A 23,610-nucleotide genomic window follows, 5' to 3' on the forward strand; every position below is an offset into this window, starting at 1 on the left:
CACACACACACACACACACACACATATATATATATATATATATATATATATATATCCAATGATAGTAAACTTGTATAGATATGAAATAATAATAAAACCTTTATAGAAGCGCAAAACAAAAACGGCACTATTACATATGTCAGGCCTTTAATGACCTTTTAAACATGGTAATTAAGCAGCTATAATTCCTTTTTTTTTTTTTTTTTTTTTTTTTTTTTTTTTTTGCACCACTATTCAGAAGAGAGAGGTTGAGGAAAACTAAAGAGATGTGGGCATAACTCCAAAAAATGGATGATGTCACTAAAGCCCAAAGGTATGCATTAAAGGGTTAAATTGAGATGTGAGTTAAGCATCCAGGTAGATGTTAAGACATAATGAATAAAAATGTAGGTAAATGTGGTGGGTTTTTTTATGTGCTAACGGAGGTCAAATTTTCCCTTTGCCAATGTACACAAGACCAAATTTGTTTAGTTTCAAAACTTGTCTGTAGAAATACAGTACAATTTCACTAGGACTTTGTTCTTCGATAAGCTGAGGGTCTTTCTTGTCAGTTTCACTTTGATCTTGACATATTTTTGTGTGGCAGGGAGTAGGTCTAATTTTGTTGCAATGTCAACATTCTTATCTGTATTTGTGTAATTTCCAGTCTTAAGAAACTGAATTGTTCTCCGAAACTAATTCGTTTTTCCACTGAATCCAGCTCTCTTCTAAAGCCCACAAGCTATAGCTATTTTTGTTTGTTGATACTAATAGCAGAGAAATTACACACTTCTGCTTTGAGCAATAAGGTATGTGTCTGAGGCATATTTAGTGGTATATTGTGAATATAGTCAATCACAGATAATGGTCGTTGTTAGGCACACCATCTTCTAGAATCTGGTCAGATATTACGAACAGCAAAAACAGACAGACAACATCCAGTGGGTTTACTGAGAGACTGTCTGCTTGGCCTTGTTGGCTTCCCTTGCAGAGAGGGGTTGTGTTTCACTGCAGTGCTTGCAATGACCCATGACACTGAACGTGGGCTTGGTTGAATGGCTCACAGATCAGTACAGGGTAGTTTAAAGAAAAAACATCTGAGTAGCATGCATGTTTTTGTTGTGATTGTGAGAGTATTATGCTTGGCTACATTCTGGAAAATGCTTTATCCTACATTAATGGTCCAATGTAGGGCTGGGCGATATATAAAACATATTTTATTGATAATCGCCTTTAAAAAAATATAGCAATATATACGATTGTATTGTCAACCCCCATGCTGAGGGTCGGTGAATATTTTTGCTTTAATGATTTTGCTTTTAAAAATGTATTGCAACATGAAAAAAATAAACAAAAGACATTTCTAAATTCAAATTGCACTGTAACTAAACAAAAAAAGCAATCCAAACATTTACCATCTCCAATGGCCCCATTTCCCATCACGCAAGTATCAGCAAACGACAACAGGTGGAAAATTACTAATAGCCTACAGATTAAGAACTAATGACCATTATAAATTTAAAGATGATGATGATGATAATAAAGCCAAATAAATTATCTTGTGTTCCCAAAGTAATGCTGCCAAATGTGTGTCCTTATCGAATTTGTGTTTGTATTGCGTTTTGGTAATACAGTTAATGCTGCCTAAAGAAAAGAAAATATAACTCAATTTAAGGTTCAAGATGAATGTGTCTTGTATTATTTTATAACTGAATCACTTTGTCTTTGTTTCTTTAATACAAAGACACACACACACATATATATATATATATATATATATATATATATATATATATATATATATATATATATATATATATTACTGAACCTGCTGAGTTGAGTTCACAATGCATGTTACCCGCGAACTGGTCTGTGGAAATAAAGCCCGATGCGGGTAGATGAGGAAAATGTCCCTTGCATGAAATACAGTAAATTTCGACGAGGAGCTTGCGAACTGGATTCAGTCTCGTCGCGTTTGGAGGGTGGCGGGTGCTAGTCTCACTCCCTGAGATACTGTTTAATATAGTATTTGGTGACTTCCCAGATCCATGGTTTTGTCATTCCTGATATTTTTGATCATTGTCTGTCAAATGAGTGTTGCAATTGGCATCAGGATCTTTGTAAGATATCGTCGATATCCGATTACGTTGTCCTATCATCCAGCCCTACTCCAGTGTGGCATTTCAGAAAGACTCTGTGCACTTAACTAAATTTTTCTCCTAATCAGGATTTGGGAATCCAAAAAAACCTCAAATGTTAAGATGTTAATTAATTTTAACTAATTGACCAGTCACACTGAACACTTTTTCTGTCCTTTGGTTCTCTTTTTCCATTGTTTTTCTAAGTAAACACATGCCAAATGGACATCTTTGACTGTTGTGCCACATCCAGCATTTTTTCAGTGTCTTGTGCAGGACTGCAGCATTTTATTAGATGCTGTGTCAATTTAAAAAAGAACTTCCAATTTTTAAAAGCACTTCTCAAGGCACTTGCCTTCTGTTCTATGCATTGCGCTGTGTCTAGCTTTTTTTTTTTAGGGCAAGAACATGTTTGGTTTGGATGGCCTCGATGTCATTGCTATGGCAACTGATGTACAGGTAGATATGATTTCTTGCAAAAATGACAGTGCGGACATTCGATCCTAAAGAACGAATTGTTCCCCAAAAGAACTTCTCTGGTTTCAAGGTGGCAATTGCTTAGATCCCGTTTATGCTATTCACATAGCTTTTAATTAAGCTGCCATGCTTCAGGACCAGACAGCGTCTCACCTGCCTGTCTGAAAGTCTGCGCTGACCAACTTGCCCTCATCTTCACACAGATCTTCAATAGATCACTGGTGCAGTGTGAAGTTTCCTGCTGCTTCAAATGCTCCTCCATAATTCCGGTCCCCAAAAAAAAAAAAAAAATCTCAGGACTTAATGACTACAGACCTGTCGCTTTCACGTCTGTGATCATAAAGTCTTTTGAGAGACTGTTTTTGGCCTACCTGAAGGACATCACTGGGCCCCTGATAGACCCCCTTCAGTTTGCTTACCAAACAAACAGGTCTGTGGATGATGCTATCAACATGGGACTGCATTATATCTTGCAACACCTCGACAGACCTGGGACTTATGCAAGGATCCTGTACACCTCCAGAGTGAGGAAATGTTCTGGTAGAATCACTCTGGACACCATACACCCTGCCCACTCCCTTTTTGAACTGTTGCCCTCTGGCCGGTGCTACAGAGCACTCAGCGCCAGGACAGCCAGGCACAAGAACAGTTTTACCCTCATGCCATTTACCACATGAACAATTAAACTGCCTTGAGGACTATAGTTCTATAATATAAATAAATATCTCATGTACATATGTAAATTCACTCATATTTAATTCAATAACTGTACATACCCTACCTTGCATGTATTTTACCACTTGCACATGTACATACACCATTCTATGTTATATGTCCTATTTTTTTGTATGTCTGTTTATACTCTTACCTTGTTTTATATTCTGTGTCTCACTGTAATGTTCTGTGTGCATTTGCTTGTTTCTCCTATCACCAAAAAAATTCCTTGTGTATGTGAGCACACTTGGCAATAAAGCTCATTCTGATTCTGATGTTTACATTTCAGAAAAACGTCTGGCTAAAAAAACAAAACAGTCTGCCTTAAATCTCCCCTAGGGTCCATATTGTGTTGAAATGACTACTTTTTTATTGAATATATACCGATCAGCTTCAACATTAAAACCACTTGCTTAATATTGTGTAGGTCCCCCTTGTGCCGCCAAAACCGCGCCAACCCGCATCTCAGAATAGCATTCTGAGATGCTATTCTTCTCACCACAATTGTACAGAGTGGTTATCTGTGTTACTGTAGACTTTGTCAGTTTGAACCAGTCTGGCCATTCTCTGACCTCTCTCATCAACAAGACATTTCCGTCCACACAACTGCCGCTCACTGGATGTTTTATTGTTTTTGGCACCATTTGGAGTAAATTCTAGAGACTGCTGTGTGTGAAAGTCCCAGGAGATCAGCCGTTACAGAAATACTCAAACCAGCCCATCTAGCACCAACAATCATCCATGCGATTATCTAATCAGCCAGTGGTGTGGCTGCAGTGCATAAAATCAAGCAGATACGGGTCAGGAGCTTCAGTTAATGTTCACATCAACCATCAGAATGGGGAAAAATGTGATCTCAGTGATCAACCTTTGGCATGATTGTTGATGCCAGATGGGCTGGTTTGAGTATTTCTGTAACTGCTGATCTCCTGGTATTTTCACACACAACAGTCTCTAGAATTTACTCAGAATGGTGCCAAAAACAAAAAACATCCAGTAAGTGGCAGTTCTGTGGACTGAATGGCTCGAACTGACAATGTCTACGGTAACTCAGATAACCGCTCTGTACAATTGTGGTGAGAAGAATAGCATCTCAGAATGCTATTCTGAGATGCGGGTTGGCGATCTTTTGGCGGCACGAGGGGGACCTACACAATGTTAGGCAGGTTGTTTTAATGTTGTGGCTGATCAGTGTAGGTAAATATTGATGAGAGTGCTGAAAGGTTTCTGCAAAATACATGTGCATGTGCGTAGTATGTGCTGTTTCAGCAACCTTTTAAATCTTTCATCGCAATTTTGTGTTTTGTAAACTCTCTAATGTTGTGGGAGATACTTCATTAACTTCACACTTAACCACCCCGTTTTCAAATACCCTGATTGTAGATTGCTTGACTAAGGGACCTCCTGTTTATGTTGGATCAAGCTTATAATGCATTTTTGTTGTCCTCTAGGATTCTGTGTAGGCCAGAGTTTTTCATTTGGCAAATAATTAAATGTTTTATCTCTTCGTTCACATAAAGAATACAGTCTGGGAATATGAATAGGCTGAATCTGTCCTCCAATATCTGGGCGTTGTGTGTGTGTGGTGAACTTTTCCATGACAAGCATAGTAATGTGTGACTATTGAACTATCAAAGGCCTTAAGTACTGTAGCTTTGATTTGCGAATGACTCTTGGAACTAAATCAAATCCAAACTTTACATGTATGTTTAGGTTTCAGTAAGGACAAATAATAAGGAAGACTGCAATATAATGAACAACTGTTTAATCTGGCTAACATTTTTATGATCTGATGATGCTGATACAATTGGATCCTTGTTCACAATATTTGTTAGATTGTAAATTTTGGCTGGACCTTTGGTTCCCTAGAATCCTTTCTTTTCAACCTATAGTGAACACTTGCAAGTAGTGTATTAAAACAAACCTCCTAGACTTAAGTCAGACACTTCATGCAAGACAGAGAGACACAGCATACTTGCATCAGTCCTAGAACAGATGCAATGGCAATATATTATACAGCGTAGCTTTTATACGGAACTGCAATGTTTACAAGGGTTGAAAACACAGAAAAACTCTGTAAGGGGCTGTTCAGACCGTATGCGTTGGTGTGCTAAATAAAAATAATGCAGCAAATAGAACAGAATGCAGGTGGCTCAACATGCCTTTTAAAAGTTGCTGTTCTTTTTAAGCTGACACAGCATCCCAAAATATGTGACACTTCTGTGCAAGATGCTGAAAAGAACAAGATGATGTGCAGTGGTCAATGACGTCCATTTAACAGGCATTTGCATAGAAACAAAAACTGAAAAACGCTGCAGACGGACACAAAAACACTTTCGGTGTGAACGACCCCTAAAGGCTCCGGCACTCTCACGACAAAGTGCCTCTTTACTCAGTCAAAATTAAGTTCAAAACAGCTGAGCAAGCTGGTGAGCTGTTACAAACTACCAAAACTAAGTCAAAAACACCTTCTTTTTGACAGATTTTGTTCTAAATGACGTAAGACCCATACAATTTCATAGGAAGTGTGCAGGAAGTCTTCTGCTCCAAAAGTGACATTTCTGCACCACTAGCATCACCGAAGGGAATTTCAAAAATAGTGACTGTTTGCAAACAGGTTTCCAAACCATTCTCAAAAATATCCCACCTCAAACTCACACATTAGGTGAGTGTAGTTTTTCGGTTAAAATACTTCTATCCCAGCTTAATGTGGATAACTATACACGTTCTTTGTATATTGAATACCTCGAAAAGTGTAAACACTGGTTCTGTGGCGCTATCAAAACATTGATTTGTCTGTCTTTGTATTCCGGCATCACATTGGCTTAGCCAATGGCGTGAGTTTGGATAAGTGGAACATGAATGATTATTCTATATTCTGCTCTGTGTGCTAAAGCTAGTGTTCACGTCACGCTGTTACAGATGTATTTAATTTTGTGTCTGGCCTGGTTCTTTCCTTATCTGTTCATTGCAAAGAAATGAACCAAACAAGAAACCTTTTTTTATTCCATTGTTTGGGTGAGCACTTTTTTGCACTTTTAGTGAAGTGTAATGTAATGTATAAGTAATGTGCGCTCACAGGTATACAGCTTAATGCATTTATTCGGTTTTGACTGTGGCTGTAGCTTCCTGTTCACTAAGGTGGCACTGTACATGACTCATTGCTATTTTATGGTTTTTCAGTGTCTTGCTGTCTTTCTGTGGAAAACCTTTTATATTTTTCTTGCCTTTGAAAGTAGCTAGGCCCATTTCGTCATGGTTAATAAATCATGAATGGCAAAATCATCGCAGTGATAACCGAGGACAGAGCGCATCAGATTACTTCAGGAAACTCGCTGACATTTGCTGATGAGCCATCCATGGCAGTTTAATCGCTAAAAAGAATAGTGTTGATGGGACCACACACAAACCAAATGTCATCACGTATTTTGTGTTTGACACCAAAGATAGCCTTGTCATCTATATATGACTGGCTCTGTACCTGCAAGGGTGCCAGTTAGTAGTCATTAGTTCTTAACTGGTTTGCTTAAGGTTCCAGGTATTACATTAAACATCAAGTGGCAACCCAACGTTGTACCAAAATTGGTTATTGTGATATAAAATGTCCTCAAAATCGAACATTGAAATTAATTATTACCATGAACAGCATAGGCCCTACATATGAAAATGTTACCAAATTTTTAGTTTGAGTGTTTGTGTCTAAATCAATGAATCTCTTGAATTTTGATGGTTTTATGCTCTCAGCAGCCAGTAATCCACCTTAAAAACAAATTGTGGTTGGCACGAATGTTTATCCTTGTTGTGTGTGAACCTGTTTAATGTTGTTTTGGTCATGTTACTTTTACCTTGCGTAGTTTTGTTTGTGGTTTTCAAGGATGAGGGCATGTCATACAGGAGTTTTATTAGATTAACAACTGCTGACATTAACAAACTGAGAATAAGAGAAGTGTTTTCTCCTCTCGGAAGTTAATCCTTTTATTTTGCTATTCTGAGGTTACAAAACATATTTTATGTAAAACATTTGAAATACTTAAGTTGCCTTTATAAGACCATGACCCAGATTTTAGTTCTAATTGCTCCGTTTTATTAATGTGTTGTGAAAACGGGGAAGTTTTATGCGTTTGTGACAGGATTGCTTATAGTTCACAGTTCCATTTATACCGCTATGGAAGTAAATTAATGACTAAAGTCTTTGAAGCATAAAAGCATGTTGAATTGCTCTAATCGAAAAAATAAATGCATTGTTTTATCAGTGCTTGCATTTTTAAATGCGTTGCATTTACAGTGCTTGCATTTTGGGAGGCTGAAATTGAACATTGTTGTATTTTTAAGCATTGAATATTTAGTTTGGAAACATTTCACTACTAATTTCATTATTAAAAATTCAACAATAAATATTCACCTTCCAAAGTTAATTTCCAAAATATTCAGTTCATTTGAAAATACCATCTAGATGTTTCAGCTGGTAAAATTCAGCCCGTTCCGTTCTATTCAGTGGTTCAAATTCGGTTGGAAATTTAACCTTCTACATCTGGGAACTGCAGGAAAATCAGCAGAGTACCGATGCACAATGTCAACCTGATGCTATTTGTTCTCATCAGTAAGTGGTGCAATGCCAATCGATTCTTGACTGCTGAAGACCAAAGCTACAGGTAGAGAGAACAGCTGTGTACATTTCAATAGTTTGTTTTTCAAAATTGTTCATGAGTAGAAAATAGATAAATATTTGATTTTCACATGTGGGTGGACATGAAACGCACCTTTCCACTGATTGGTCAACCTGCGTCGTCAATGCCGTGCAACAGAATAATTATCCACCGCTGCTCAACTTTTATTGCAGCTACATATAGGGCTGGGTGATATGGCCAAAAATATTATCACGATATTCTTTTTCATATCGTTTGATATTGATATTTATCATGATATACATTCATATTTACATATTGCAAATTTTTTTTTTTTTTTTTGAATATCCAAGTTGGCAGAAGAAAAAACATTTTAATCCTAAACAGTCAAATTAGTCTCTAATAAACTGCATTGTGAGCCCAGAGACAGCCAAAGCAGCAGGGTCTATCTTCTACCAAAATATGACAATATTTTTGAGTTTATCAATCGAGTGCAGTTGGATATGAATGTTAAAAGATCATCTGTTCATTTTGAAGCATAATGACAGCAGTCCAGTATTAGTTTGAATATTTTTACATTTCAAATTATATATTTTTTTTATTTTTCTTTGCATTCAAATACCCAAGTATGGGGGCATAGAAGCCCTTGTGACTGAGGAATGATACTGTTGGGGGGTTCATGGTTATCCCCTGCGAAACAATTTCGGAAATGTAAAAGTCGGAATGGACCGTTTTTATATTTTCATTAAAGTGAGAAAGACTAGGCTACCAACTAGTAATTCACAAACATGCATTTCTATCATTAATCTATAAAAATTGAGTATCAATCTGAAACCCGTCTTACAAAAGTCATCATTATTTCTTTAATTGAATGCAGTGATTGTCATTCACTTTCAGCGTCTCGACAAGGTTACATATAATTTCCATGCTTTTCAGTATTTTTGCATTATTATAATGTTGAGAAGACAAACTCCTGGACATATTGGCCAAGGTTTCAGCATTGGACAGGACAGCTCCCGTAATGAAGCGTTTAAGTTCTACTTTATAACAAGCAATCTAAGTGCTGTTTTGGGAAACGAGCATTCTCTATGTAAAATAATGAGTGACGTTAATTAAGATAATCATAAAATTTTGTTGCAACTTGTTATCGGGAAACTCAGCCTATAAATATATATTTGTATGTGTGTGTGTGTGTGTGTGTGTGTGTGTGTGTGTATATATATATATATATATATATATATATATATATATATATATATATATATATTAGTAAAAAATACACATTAATTTATTCCCACTTATCCTATGTAAGATCAAGATGTTAGCATAGATGAGATTATTTGAATGTTTATTAAATTTATGTCTGTCTGTCAATACATTTCTGATTTTAAAAATACTCGACTGTGTAGATGTCCTTGTTTTTTTTTGTTTTTTTATTATTTACTTCAGCACCGGACATTAAAACGCAGATAATGTATATATGTATGTATATATATATGTATATGCATTTTTCTATTTCCTGCTTTGTAGTAAACACAAGAATAAATACAACCATTTTAATAGATATTTGTATTAACATTCATTATATATTATATTCATTATAATGTTATTATATCAATTATACATTATCTGTCAACTACTTATATGAATAGTCTATTAGAGGAACATATGGCAAGAAACATGTTGAATTCAGTGTTACTGTGTCAAAGTTCAACATCTTTAAGTTTGTTTTCAAATCAAGCATCTAGTTTAAGGACTCACTTGCATGACTTGTCGGACAAACAGAATAATATTTTGCATTTTATTTGATCGCCTCTCAGTTTCTCCTGCTCTTGTTTTTGCGTACAGCTCATTAAATTATGGATTGTATCTCGTGAGCGTGGCTGCGCGATAGGGCGCTGTACACAGCGCACAGCACAGAAGGAACATTATTGGGCGAATTCCAATTGAAAGTGATCATCCTTATGTCCTACTCGCTACAAAGGACAAAGCTCTTGATGTGGGCTCTCTAAAGAGAGTATGGTATTACAGTTTGAATGTACCCTTCACTAAAAGTCTTGTAAAAGGGCCCTTTGTGGAAAAAAAACTTTAGTTTTTTTGTTTGGAATGACTTCGAGTGGCGTCCCCTTCCCAAAATCCACTGCAAGGGCACAAAAATGCCGTTTGGAAAATGGCCATTACCTCCACCCAGAAGACGTGTCTGAGATTTTGCAATAGCAAAGTAGACATCAGACACATTTTGCAAGTTCTTTGTTGCAACACTGTCAATATGCTACATTTGTGGATTTTCCCAGATAGAAACAAAGAATATTGCTCACATGTGAATGGGTTCGAATTTCAAATCGCATGTTTTTAATTGCAGATGTGAGCGCACTGCACAGCTTTGGGCCTCGTTTCCCAAAAGCATAGTAAGCCTAGATTGTAGAATACATCTTACAATTCATCTTAGTTTTGCCTGATGTTTCCCAAAGCCATCGTAACTTAAGTAGAATTGAAAATGCTCGTAGATTTATTGCTCTGGTGTAACCGAGCTAAGAGCATTGTAATAGACAAGGATTGGGTTTCCCGATAACATTGCACATTAAGCTTTAAAGATCATCTTAACTAACGTTGCATGTTTTTTTTATGATTGAGTAACGCCTGTTTCCCAAACTGGCACGTAGATCGCTCATTATAAATTAGAACTTAAGTGCTTGGTTATGGGAGCTGTATGTAACACATCGTCTTTCTATTGCCATTACAAGTATGCTTATCAAAGAAAGCTAATATAACTAGTTATACTTTATTACGTGTCTTGTAAATTTAGACCTATTGATTTCTTAGTGATTTTTTTCAACACTTTTTTTATCCTCTGAAATAGTTTACAATGGCTATCCAATGATCAAAATATATGAATGCAATTTATTAAATGTCCCATTGTCTTTGATAAACTGTGAAAGATGCCAGAAAGATATGCTTAAGTTGCATTTAATGGACTAAAGAGTGGTTCAAAGCTCGTTAATTTACGAACATTTTTACAAACTACTTTGATAACAATGCTTTTGGGAAACATGCCTTAGAGTTTAAGTACTACTAAAGTGCTGCTAGCATTCTACTTAGTGCTTTGGGAAACCCAGCCATTATTGAAAGCCAGGGCTTGGGAGCATATGAGTGCACAAGTTGGTTTGCCAGGTTAAAATAAACAGCAAAATGAAACCTAATTTTACAATTAATTGAATTCAATGGTAGACATGTCATCATTGCTAATCATAAACTATACCCAAGATATTTTACTTAATTCTAATGAAATTATAAACAAATAAAAATAATATGTTGTGTATGGTTGTATGCTGTGCAAAATTTGCATCAAGTTTTTTCGTAGGCAAATAAAAGACAATCAACAAACACAAGTGCCGTTTTTATTTTATCATTTGTTTCTCGTGTAACAATCGATTATGATTCAACTGACTTCTATTATTTAACTTACTATCTGCTGATTTTATTTAACTACTATATGAACTGCAACAGTTAAAAAACAAAACAAAGCGAGCCCAGTTTAAAATCTGTGGTCAACTGCATCTTTATTAAAGAGTGTTGACAGGGCACTTCTTCTTGAGGTAAGGTAAAACAGATCTAAAATGACTTTGGATAGCGAAATTTGTGTTCAGTTACGTTGGTTTTAGTAAAAAATATGTGTGTGTATGTGCTTGGCGCAATGGAGTTCTTGTTCGTTGTAAATATGGCAACGGCTGCCCCTGAAACCATGACCCTAGCACTGCCTACACTGCACAAAAGACATGTGCTGACCATGTGTAATGAGTGAGCGAGAGCTTTAGGTATCTTGACATTTCTCTTATGCCATTTCTTTCTAAGCTGCCATTGCTTCTAAGTACTTAAAACTGAAACGGAGAGTGCTCCCAGCCAAGTGCATTGATCATGAGAAACAAAAAATTGTTTTTATGAAAAATGATGCAAAAACACACTGCATTCCATGCAAAGTAATGATATAACAATTATTTCGTTAAAATTAAAAAGTAGCATTACCCAAGTATATAGAACAGCTGTTAAGTAGAACACCTAATTCACCAGACTCCTGTTTTTTAGGAAGGCTAAAATGTTTCTAATGATGTTTATGGCATCTAAGGATTAAACTGTGTAAATGAGCAAATATTAACTCATAATGGCAGAGCAAAGGTGTACGCTTCATTATATTCATGATGAAATTATCCTCCGAATAGAAGTCCATTCTGCTCCACCAAGGTCCACCCACTTGAAAATTGTTGGCCTACTAACAGGCTGCATGCTTTTCTGATAATTATGGGTCTTAGCTCTTAAGAGCGTTCTTTTTTTCACGGGCACTTCTCAAACCTGCCCTTAACACGAATGTGCAACACACTTTTAAGTGCTTCTTAAGAGTTGCTGTCCCCTGTGAAGTGCTGTAATCTGACCGTATATTATCGCTCATTCAGAGATTTGTGCATAACTTTATAAATACATGGAATTACCTCACTGAGAAATGTTCAAAGTTGTTTTCTTAAATAACCAATCTAATTAACTACATAATTAAATACAGAGTTTTGTAATTATTTTTGTGCTGGAGGCTAAGATCTACTGTTTTTACACAATCACTGCTTTGTTCATCAAATGTGCATTTGCAATGTTTCATTTATCATCTGTGGGTCGACCATCGGGGTGCAAGCTTCTACGGTCTGTAGACTATATAAAAAGTATAAAGAGGTTTACGTTTTGGCAGGCATGTGCACAATAGGGCGGTGGAAGCACTAACATAGGGTAAATGTACAAACATTAACTGATTAAGTGGAGATCTGCGCTATTCGCCCAAACTGATACCGGTGACATCAATGCATAACAATGTGTGCGTGACAGTGCCCTTCGGTATTAGAGAAGAAGATGAGCAGTTTGTAAAGAGAACGAATGTGGGAAGACATGCCAAGATTGACAATTTTCCCCGTAAATACAGTATAACAACAACATTTAAAATAAATGTTTAAATTCTGAATTTAAAACAATATCATGCGCCACTTTGTTCCAACTCATGCACAAAGGTAGGCCTATTGTTTTCTCGTTTCTACTAATTTATTTTCAAATTGAAAAATAAACTTTCAAAACATACACGGCTGTTCTCTCTACCTGTAGCTTTGGTATTCAGCACCCGATTGCATTGCACCACCTACTGGTGAGAGCGAATAGCATCAGGCTGAGATTGTGCATCGATACTCTGCTGCTTTTCCTGCAGTTCCCGGATGTAGAAGGTTGAATTTCCAACCGAATCTGAACTGAAATTTTGTTAAGCGAAATAAACGGGCTGAATTTTACCTGTCGAAAAATCTAGATGGTATTTTCAAATGAACTGAGTATTTTGTAAATGAACTTTGGAAGGGGAATATTTATTGTTGAATAATGAAATTAGTTGTGAAATGTTTCCAAACAAAATATTCAATGCTTAAAAATACAATGTTAAAACAATACAATGTTAAATTTCAGCCTCCAAAAATGCACTGATGATACAATGCATTTATTTTATTTTTCGATTAGAGCAGTTCAACATACTTTTATGCTTCACAGACTTTAGTCATATATTTACTTCCATTTACCGCCCCGCTAATTAGTTGCACTTCTCATGGTAATTACGTTGATGTCAAAGGCTGAGAAATTGAAATGACTGGGAAAGCAGCCAGTTACCACAGAAGCTGATGAAGATTCACCCCGGTGAGGACAAGTTATTGGGAGGGCTTAGGGAGCCAGACAAGTGTTTGATATGCAAGTGTCTTCCACCCATACCACATTAACCATGTACTGTTATTGCTGTAACACTTGTCTGGAGCCTAGCTGACCTTGAACATTTTTGTGTAATGGTAAAGTAGTGGATTGTGGTAAAACATATGAAGCAATGTATTTACATTTTTATTTTATTTATCTGCAAGAATGAAGGTGCTGCATCCAGCAGTTTTTAATCTGTAGTTTGTCCTTGTGAGTTGTTGAAAGCAAGACTTTGTCTCTGAAGTGCAGCTTTCCCTGTCATCTATAATTTATGTTTCTCGTTAGACTTTCATGTTAACCGAGAAGGTTTAGAAAATTTAGCTTGTACTATTGATGTGCAAAATTACATATTTTGAAAATCGAATAATCGGTGAGTGACCTGAACAAGTAGTTGACTAATTGGTTTTAAGGAAGCCCTGTGTAATCAGTTTATTGTGGGTACACCATGATGCAGCATCAGACACACATCATAGGCCATGTCCACACTAATATGGTTTCGGTTGAAAACATAGTAATGTTGTGTTAACATCTCTCATCCACACTGAAAGCATTTTCCTCCAACAAAAATTGAGACTTTTGAAAACGCTCTCTAGTATTGTATACTCTGGAAAAATATGATGTTAGGAAATGGAATAGATTTTTCATCTGAAAGAATTCGTGGACATTGCCTAAGGAGGTGCTTACCCATTCTTTCATTAAAAAAAAAAAAACAGTCGCAACACTCTTGGAGGTGCACTCAAAAACAGCACGAGAAGCAATGCAATGGCCAAAGATAAGGCATGTAGTGGTGGTGTTTTAAAGGGATGGATTTAAAGAATTCCACTTCTTAATGAGAGTTTTTACCATGTTAACTGTCTAACATCTAAAGCACAGTATGCAAATTAAAACACCACCAATAAAAAAATTAAAAATAAATAAATATTCAATCTCACAAATTAACTAATTGATTGTGGGACGACTAGTCGACCTTTGTGACCCATTTCTGGACCAGAGAATCTTTGGAGCCTTGAATTTTATGGACTGTTTTGCTTTATATGAGGATATAGTGCTTCAGTATGTTCCCTTCTGTGTGCTTAAATTTAGTTAGGTCCAAATTTTAAGTATAGTTGGGACTATACTTTGACACACTTCTCAGAACCAGTGTTCAGTATACTTACGGTTAATGTTGTTATTCCTTATTTGTAAGAGACTTTGGATAAAAGCATCTTCTAAATGAATACATTTAAAAATATGTTGCCCTCTTTTATTTACAGGTGGTAATAAACTGTGCCATTCCCAAGGGGCTGAAATACAACCAGGCCACGCAAACCTTTCACCAGTGGCGAGACGCACGGCAGGTGTATGGCCTTAACTTTGGCAGCAAAGAGGATGCCAATGTATTTGCCAGTGCTATGATGCATGCCCTGGAGGTGCTGAACTCTCAGGATGCAGGTGAGAATGCTGTTTTCACACAAGTGAGTGATACGTAATGATGTGTGAATTAAGTGAACCAGGTGTTGGGTTCTGTGTGTAGCAGTAGTATTAGAGTTTTTTTCAACCAGGTCTCATAGAAACACATTACTATTTTCTTCACCTCAGAACCACATATAATTTAGCAAAAATGTCGCTTGAGTCAAGTAGTCATTTTCATGACATCTGGCTGGCATTTTTAAAGAGTATTTTAAAGACTTGTCTCATCTAAATTAGGGCTGAAATAATTAGTTGACATTATCGACAACATTGACAATAAAAAATTGTCGACAAAAATTTTAGTTGTCGAATAGTCATTTGATCTCATTTAACATAACATAAGATCATATGAAACTCTAATGATGGCGTGCGAGAGCAGCACTGCAGTTCGCGCCTGACCGAGGTCAGGAAGAAGACACATCTCACGGTTCAGATGCAGTCCAAACAGCCTCAGGTAATGTAGATCGCAAAATATGAGGGAATTATACAAAAATACCAAATAAGTAAATACAGGTGCACACTCGTTGTGGAATAAGCAGAGCCGGAGCTGCCACTCCGCTTAAGCAAAACTTGCGTGTCAAGCATCTTTAAAGGAAACGCCCAGGCGTTATTTAATGCGTTATAGCTTTATTAAAGTTCAAATAATAAGGAAGCAGTTCATGTAAATAACTACAAACTCCGAAACTGGCATTTCTCTTTGCGGTTAGCGCCTCTTCTATGAGTTGCACGAAGTGTCTCGATATAAGGGGGAGAGATTGAAACTGCACCCGGATGATGCACACTCTGTCGTGGGGACGCTCATCGCTCGAGCGCGCACACTTGCTGCAGCTAGATTATAACATGATGGCTCGCAACTTATTGAATCATAATATATGTCACGATGCATTTTTATCCTGAAGAAAATTGACAATACGAGCTTTATTAATACGTTTGTTTTTTTTGTGAGTTAAAGATGGATTGAAGTGAACTAAAATGTGAGAGAGGGTAGTCTTTGCCCCATTATACACTGCAACAAAGATATTTAGACTTGCTTTTAGGGAATAGATCTTGAATATAAGTATATTTTGTCTTTACTGCACTCACAGAAGTATAACCAAGTGAAAAATACACTTATATACAAAATACACTTATATTTAAGATACATTCTCTTAAAGCAAGTCTAAATATCTTATATGTTGCTTCTCAAGTAAATGTATCTTGTTTTAAGGATTTTTAGACAATTTAAATGGAAAACAAGATATTTTTTTACTATTTTTTGCAGTGAGTTTTTTACTGAATTAAACAAAGTATTTTTTGCCCCTTTAATTCAGTGAATATAATTTGGAGGTATTTTTAAAAGATGATTTTGTCCTTTATTGTTAGCACGCATGTTTAATACAACCTTTTAAGTTGGATCACAAACTGAATAGTCTGTTAGGAGACCTATACAGGTTTTTTTTTTTTTTTTTTTTTTTGCACCAAAACAGTCATAATTTTAGTAATACATGATAACTTTTCACTCTTTCTCTGGCCCACTGTCTGAATCACTTTGCAATGGGCGTTTCCCAGTCTGTGGGCATTTTCAAACCGGGATGGACGTTTTTCAACTATCCAATGAAAGTAGGGAATCTCAATGTAGTAATCAGTAGGCGTTTCCAAACCAAAATGTTTGTTACTGAACTATCCAATGTAAGTTAGGAAACTCAACGTAGTAGGCTGATCGTGTAAAGCGGTTGAAAAACGCCCATGCCGGTTTGAAAATGCCCACTATTTTTGAAACGCCCACTTTTGTTCTGCAGAGACACAAGTCTCCATCCAACACATTGTATCTGAATTAAACTTTTCACTCAAGCACAGCAGAAACATAAACTGTCAAACAGTCATGACATTTGAAATATTAATAAATGAAACTGTTTTCTTACAGATTTGTGATCAGATCCAAGTGTTTTTAACTGCCCCATCCTTCAATAACAGTTCATTTGCAAAGCTTGAATTGTATTATGACTGGTTAACTAGCAATCCATGCTGATATGAGCCCAAAAAAAAAAAAAACCCGCACATACATAGTCCAAAGCACGATGGACAAGATGCACACACACAGGCACACTGAGGCACACATCAAAACGGTCAAAGATGTCCATCTAGTGCATGTTTACATACACCAGCAATTAAAAATGCAAGAATGCATCCAGGACCTGTTTGTGCTCAAAACAGCAAGAGGCAGACAACAACTGAATGAATCTCCTTTTCAGAGTTGTAACTTGACGCCTATCTTTTAAAAGCAGCGCAATATAACAACGGTCAAAGATGTCTGTCTAGTGCATGTTTATATTAAAAAAAAAATGATTCAAAATAGTCCAGATAGGGTCACCTTTGGTGTTCAGGAATAGCCAAACTAGGCCTGTCTGTCCTTCTCTCTCTCTCTCTCTCTGTCTCTCGAAATGAGCACCAGTGGGTGGGGCCAAGGGTTCGATGATGTACGTTGTGGGCATGTAAATGCAAAGAGCAATGTCTTCATAATGTTTTTATAGTACAGTACAGTTACCTCTTATACGTATGTCTAAATAACAAGGAATATTTGATTCTCCATTTCATGACCCCTTTAAATGCATTTCCTGTGAACACTTGTGTTCAGATTTGGAGCGGATGGTCCCTGATTTCATGCAGACATACATCAACCAATATGTTACTGTGTAACTGCATGATATTAAAGGGATAGTTCACCCAAAAATGATAATTCTCTCATTATTTACTCACCCTCATGATATCCCAGGTGTGTATGACTTTCTTTCCATTCAACACATTTGAAGAAAAATAGAAAAATATCTCAGCTCAGTAAGTCTTTAAAATGCACATGAATGGTGATCCGATTTTTGAAGCTCCTGACAGACAGTCAGCATATACATCATCCATACCCCTTTAGCTGTTAAATTAATGTCTTCTAAAGTGATACGATTGCTTTTGGTGCAAAAAAGATAACTATTTAAGTATTTTTTTTTTTTAGCTCTAAATCATGCTTCTGGTCAGAAGCGGTACACGCGTGTGACGTAATCGCATTGGAATTTGAAACACGTGAGAACTGACGAACATGAGTCACAGCCAGAAGAGCAGCGTTGTTTACAAGCGAGGAGGAACGCTATACAGAAGCTTCGTAGGTTTTGGTTAGATCTGTTTTTATGTTTCTTTACTCACAGTGGTGCATTTGTGTGCTTATCCTGGATGTCTCAACCGAGAGGAGAACGTGAGATTACGTCCGTATCATGGCAATGGTAATACGTCACACGAGAGATTGTGTGATTTCCATCCTCTCGTGAATCTTACCGGAAGCGATGATTTAGAGTTGAAAAGTACTTAAATATTGATCTTTTTTTGCACCAAAAGTGATCGTATCACTTTAAAAGACATTAATTTAACCACTGGAGTCTTATCAATGATATATATTCTGACTGTCTGTGATTTTTGGAGCTTAAAAAATCAGATCACAATCTACTTGCATTTTAACGACCTACTGAGCGAACATATTTTTCTAATTTTCTTCAAATGTGTTCTGGTGAAGAAAGTAAGTCATACACACCTGGGATATCATGAGGGTGAGTAAATATTGAGAGCATTTTATTTTTTGGGTGAACTATCCCTTTAAAGTGAACCACATTATAGCGACCACGAGGAGGTTACCCCATGTGACTCTACCCTCCCTAGCAACCGGTCCAATTTGATTGCTTAGGAGACCTAGCTGGAGTCACTCAGCACGCCCTGGATTCTAACCCGCGACTCCAAGGGTGGTAGTCAGCATATTTAATCGCTTAGCTACCCAGGCCCCCTCAAAATGCATCTTAATACCAGGTGTAAACAGAGTCAATGTGACATTGCAGATTATATAGATAAGAAAATCTTATCATTTGAATTAAAAAAATTTTATTTCTAAATGTACTGATTTTAACAGCTTTAAATGTATCTACTTTGTCTTTTACTGCTTTTGTTCAGTACTGCTGAGCTCTGCAGAACATAATTGTGTACAAGTCTGTGTGCCCAGTTAGTGAGGTCACATTTGGAGCCAGACTCAGCCAGACCTATTGTGCTCAATTAATTGTAATTAAGCAAACTTGGCCTGTTCACAGGGGTTTTGGTTTGCATGCGTGTGGTTTATGTGAGTGAGAGTTTAGGTTTCCTCTGTGTTTGCTGTTTTTTGCTGATTGGGATTGGGGGAGGAGTCTTTGATTGTGTACAACAGCCTGCACAAAATCCATTCGTCTGCACTAGTTGCGAGTGCATGTGCACACACACGTGTCGCTTTCGTCTTTCTTCTGGGCTTATTCTCTGCTCTCTGAGACCCTGGCATAGTCACAGCAGGGGGTCATTCCCATACTGAGTTCTCTGTTTCACCATGTCAGAACAGTTCATTGCCGAGGTTGTTGTCCCACTAGAAACACATGATGCTTTGTTTGGGGACCGAACTCTTCTTATCTCTTTGTGATATGACTGAGCAGTGAGACTTGAAATGTTTCATATTGAGCTGCTCTCTGTTCTACAGAGTTTCGCAATAAGGTCATTGTTAACCCCATACTGTGTGTTTGTAGCAAGTTTTTGAAAAGATTGTTTGTGAATAGTGCAAGCTGGGTTCTATTCAGTTTTTCATTTAGAGTACTTAATGTATAGAATAGATATGAATGTCACAGTTTTGGCTTGTAGACCCATGTTTCCCCAAAATTTCAGACTGGTTCTAAGGGAAAGAATGGGCATTATTAGGCCAACACAAAAGTGCTATTGCATTGCCTTAGTTTTTTGGACAGGCAGAATGGTAATTGTATATAAATATAATATAAATATACCATCCCCATTGAGAACCCCTGATCTAAACCATCACTGTAAGTTTCTTTTTTGTGTGTAAAAAGCAACAGTACAAGATTGCCTGGTATTCTACAATTCAGTTAGCTTTTTGTATCCGAGCACTGTAAAAGGAATTTATGGGACAATATTCATTCTATCAAAGGAGAGTTTGCGACTTGCCATTTTCAGTGACCTACAGTTCTTTGTCTCAGTAATCTGGCTATGGAAAGTTATCTAATCACTCCACTGGGCTCCTGTTATCACCACAGGAAGCTTCAGACTTTGCGGCCCTTATTACTGTCTATTAATTACCTGATAGTATGGCAGTTAATTATGTAGAGCGATGTTAATTATGCATACTTTGCTGATGTGCGGATAGCCTCACAGTCTATCTCACACTCTTGGACTGTCGCAGTCAAAAACTATGGCCTGTTAACAATGTAAAATGCTGAAGTTTACGATCACTCCCATTTAAATTTCACTCTCAGAGCCTTTTCTATGAAGATGGAGAAATGTGTTCTCATCTCCTGTTGCCTTTGGAAGATTCGCCTTGGGCTTTTCACAGCTTGTTTCCATCTCTCTTCTGTCTTACTGCTTTCTCCTCACATCTGAGCCCTCTTGTCCTCTCCCCCTTACTTATTCATCCACTTCCTTGCTTATTAGTGGCTATGTTTGCTTTTAGCTGTAATGTGTGCTGATGTTGGGGGAAGCTACTTTGAAACCATAGCTTGTTCAAGCAACTCTTTGGAAAAAGTAGTTAGATACACTACAACCTACTAACAACACGGCTAAATACATTTGGATTAGATGAAGTATTACACTTGACCTATAACTCATCTCGTTAATAATCAGATTGTTTTTTGTTGTTTTTTTTTTTTTTTTTTTTTTGCCTGCCGCACCTCCACCAATGCCTACAGCCATCCATCTATGGGGTAATCACAGATGTTTTACCCCTTTAATCCTGGAACATCTCCTGTAGGTGGGGCAGTGGTCAGGGTTGTCTCCCTGCCACCCCCTGCAGCTGGACACCAAGAATCAGATTTGGAGAATCAAATGAATCGGTGAATCGTTTATTTGAACCGGTTCATTCATGAACAGTTATAATCAAGCTACAGTCGTCTTCTAGCTACAGGCCAGTTTAGGTCCTATTAACGTGTATACATGCTGGATGAAGCATTATCTAGGTCTGTTAGTACCAAAGTATGAAAAAGGGACTGGGATGATTTTAGTTGGACTAAAGCATTTACATAACATTTAAAAAATACCTTTTTTCTTTTTTTTTTTTTTTGTCTGACTGAAATCAAACTCTTCAAGTGCATGTAAACATATGGATAGAAAACAGTGATTTGGCATGGAAAAGTTGCAGGTATTTTGAAAACAGCTATTTTTGTTAACCCAGTGAAAAATGTAGTCAAGTTGGTTGCGTTGCTACTTTTAGTTTAGTTACTCCCCAACACTGGTGTGTGTGCTACTCTAGCTCTGCTGAATCTGCTTAATGCTTTTGGATACCTGGCATAGAGACAGTGAGGTTGGGGAGCGTATTTAACTGGACTAACCAGGCAGCAGGAGGATCCCATGTGATAAAGCCAGGGCAGGAAAGCTATAAATTGGCTCTCTCCTAATTCACTCTATTGTCAACCTTAAGCTGTTTACAGCTGCGGTAGGGCTGAACGGAGCCTGCACTCATTGCAGTTAGAGACATTTAACTAACTGCAGTGAAGTTTGTCTGTTTCCAGGTCCCCAAGTGAACTTATCTGCAGGATTAGCTCTTACACGCTAGTCTCTTTTACTTGAATTAAGAGAACAAAGCTCTGAATGAAATAGTCAAGAGGCATTATTAACCATTGGTCCCATTTCCAGTTTGTTTGAAGGCATGAAAGGTGTCAAAAGGTTAGGCAGCACGTTTAGTCAAATTGTATATTTTGTTTAATCGTGTTTGACCTGGAAAGACTTATTGACTGTTTTTCACCCACATTTGTTTGCATAACTATGAATAAACAGCAAGCTAAATGATTTTGAAAGTAAGGCATCAAAGGCCAAAAATAGTGAAAATTGATGCATTTAAAAACTTATTCTAGCGTTATTAACTCATTTGGCTACCCTCAGGATGTCACACATTCCCTTGAAATGAAAATGTGCCCCCTGTGGGTCATACAAGGAATTACAGTGTTGCTAGGCAGATTCATTAGTTACTAAATCATGTTAGATGGTGTTTTCATAGCATGTTCATCACCTCAGGTAACTAACACCTGTTAAATATTTTAGCGACATATGGCTTGACCACAAAATATGGACTGTTGTCTTTTACTCCTTGTCTAAACTCAGACTCAATGTAGTCATCTTTTTTTTTTTTTTTTTTGTTTTTTTTTTTGTGTCTGTTAGTTGCCGTGTTTGTATTTTTGGAGCATCACACTGAGTAGTGTTTACACAGCCTGATCAGGATGTTTAAGTGTCATGTTTGTGCCCTTTTGTTGTGGGTCACTGTTCAGTTGAAAATACATGCTCAGCTAGCTGGGCTGAGTGATATACTTGGAGCCAAAAAGGATATCTCAGTATTTTCAGCCTTTTTTTTTTTTTTTTTTTTTTTTTTCCTAAGAGCATGTAAACCAAACAACTGTTATAACCCAAGTGATTCAAAAAAATTTTTTTTTTATAAATATACACATTTCAAATCAGATGATTGCAGTATGCTCCAAAAAAACTGGGACAGACGAGTGTTTACCATGGTGTAACATCACCATTTCTTCTAATAACACTTATGAAGTGTTTGGGCACTGAATACACATGTTTAAGTTTAGCAAGCGGAATTTTCCCCCACTCATTACGCTGATCTTCAAATACGCAGTTGTACGGGGCCCTTGCCGGAGTATGCACTTCATAATGCGCCACACATTCTCAATTGGAGACAGGTCAGAACTGCAGGTAGGGCGATCTAGCACCCACACTCTCTGCTTACACAGCCATGCACTTGTAATCGGGGCAGTATGTGGTTTCAATCAATGCACGTGATCTTAAAAACAGTAATTCGTCTGTAATGGGTATCATGATGTGTCTCGGAAATACTTTGTTAAACCTTTGTCAGTCAACACCATTCCCTGTAAGTTAAGGCTTTTCTATGCAAAGCAGAAGCCGTACATCAACACTGTCCAGGAGCGATGCCGACTTCTCATAAAACATCAAATAATGTGTTATTGTAGTGCTTTCAATATAGCACAGGGTACTTTTTGTTTTTTTCACATTTTCCATACAGTCCCAACTTTGGAATTGCGGTTGTAAAATATCTAGTTAAAAATAATCCAGACATGTTGTTGTTGTTGTTCACTATATGACTATATGGTAGAATATTTAAGTTTTCATTTTTTCGCAGCAGTGTAACAACACTTATAATAATAATAATAATAATAAACATCAATATTTTCCTACATGTATTTTGAATAAATTACTTTTATACATGCAAATGAATCGTCAGTAACAGTTCACAATAAGGTTGTATTGGATAACATTACTATTGTAAATCCATTAGGGATCATGGACTAACAATGAGCATTATATTTTACAGCATTTATTCATCTTGGTTAATGTTAATGCATAAAAACACAATTATTCATTGTTTATGTTAGTTCATATTGCATGAACTAATGTAAACATATACTGTATACAAC

At 36.9% G+C, this 23,610-nt stretch overlaps 1 protein-coding gene across 5 annotated transcripts in view; it reads left to right on the forward strand.

Moving 5' to 3' along the window:
• LOC127415706 (protein enabled homolog) overlaps positions 1-23,610 on the forward strand; it is a 153,147-nt gene that overhangs the window by 75,305 nt on the left and 54,232 nt on the right. For all 5 annotated transcript variants that reach the window (XM_051654537.1, XM_051654538.1, XM_051654536.1 and 2 more), the window contains one exon: positions 14,947-15,124. In XM_051654537.1, the coding sequence (XP_051510497.1) occupies positions 14,947-15,124 (178 nt within the window). The remainder of the gene's footprint in view (positions 1-14,946; positions 15,125-23,610) is intronic.

This window comes from Myxocyprinus asiaticus, chromosome 25 (genome assembly GCF_019703515.2).
Source record: "Myxocyprinus asiaticus isolate MX2 ecotype Aquarium Trade chromosome 25, UBuf_Myxa_2, whole genome shotgun sequence".
NCBI classification, from domain to species: domain Eukaryota; kingdom Metazoa; phylum Chordata; class Actinopteri; order Cypriniformes; family Catostomidae; genus Myxocyprinus; species Myxocyprinus asiaticus.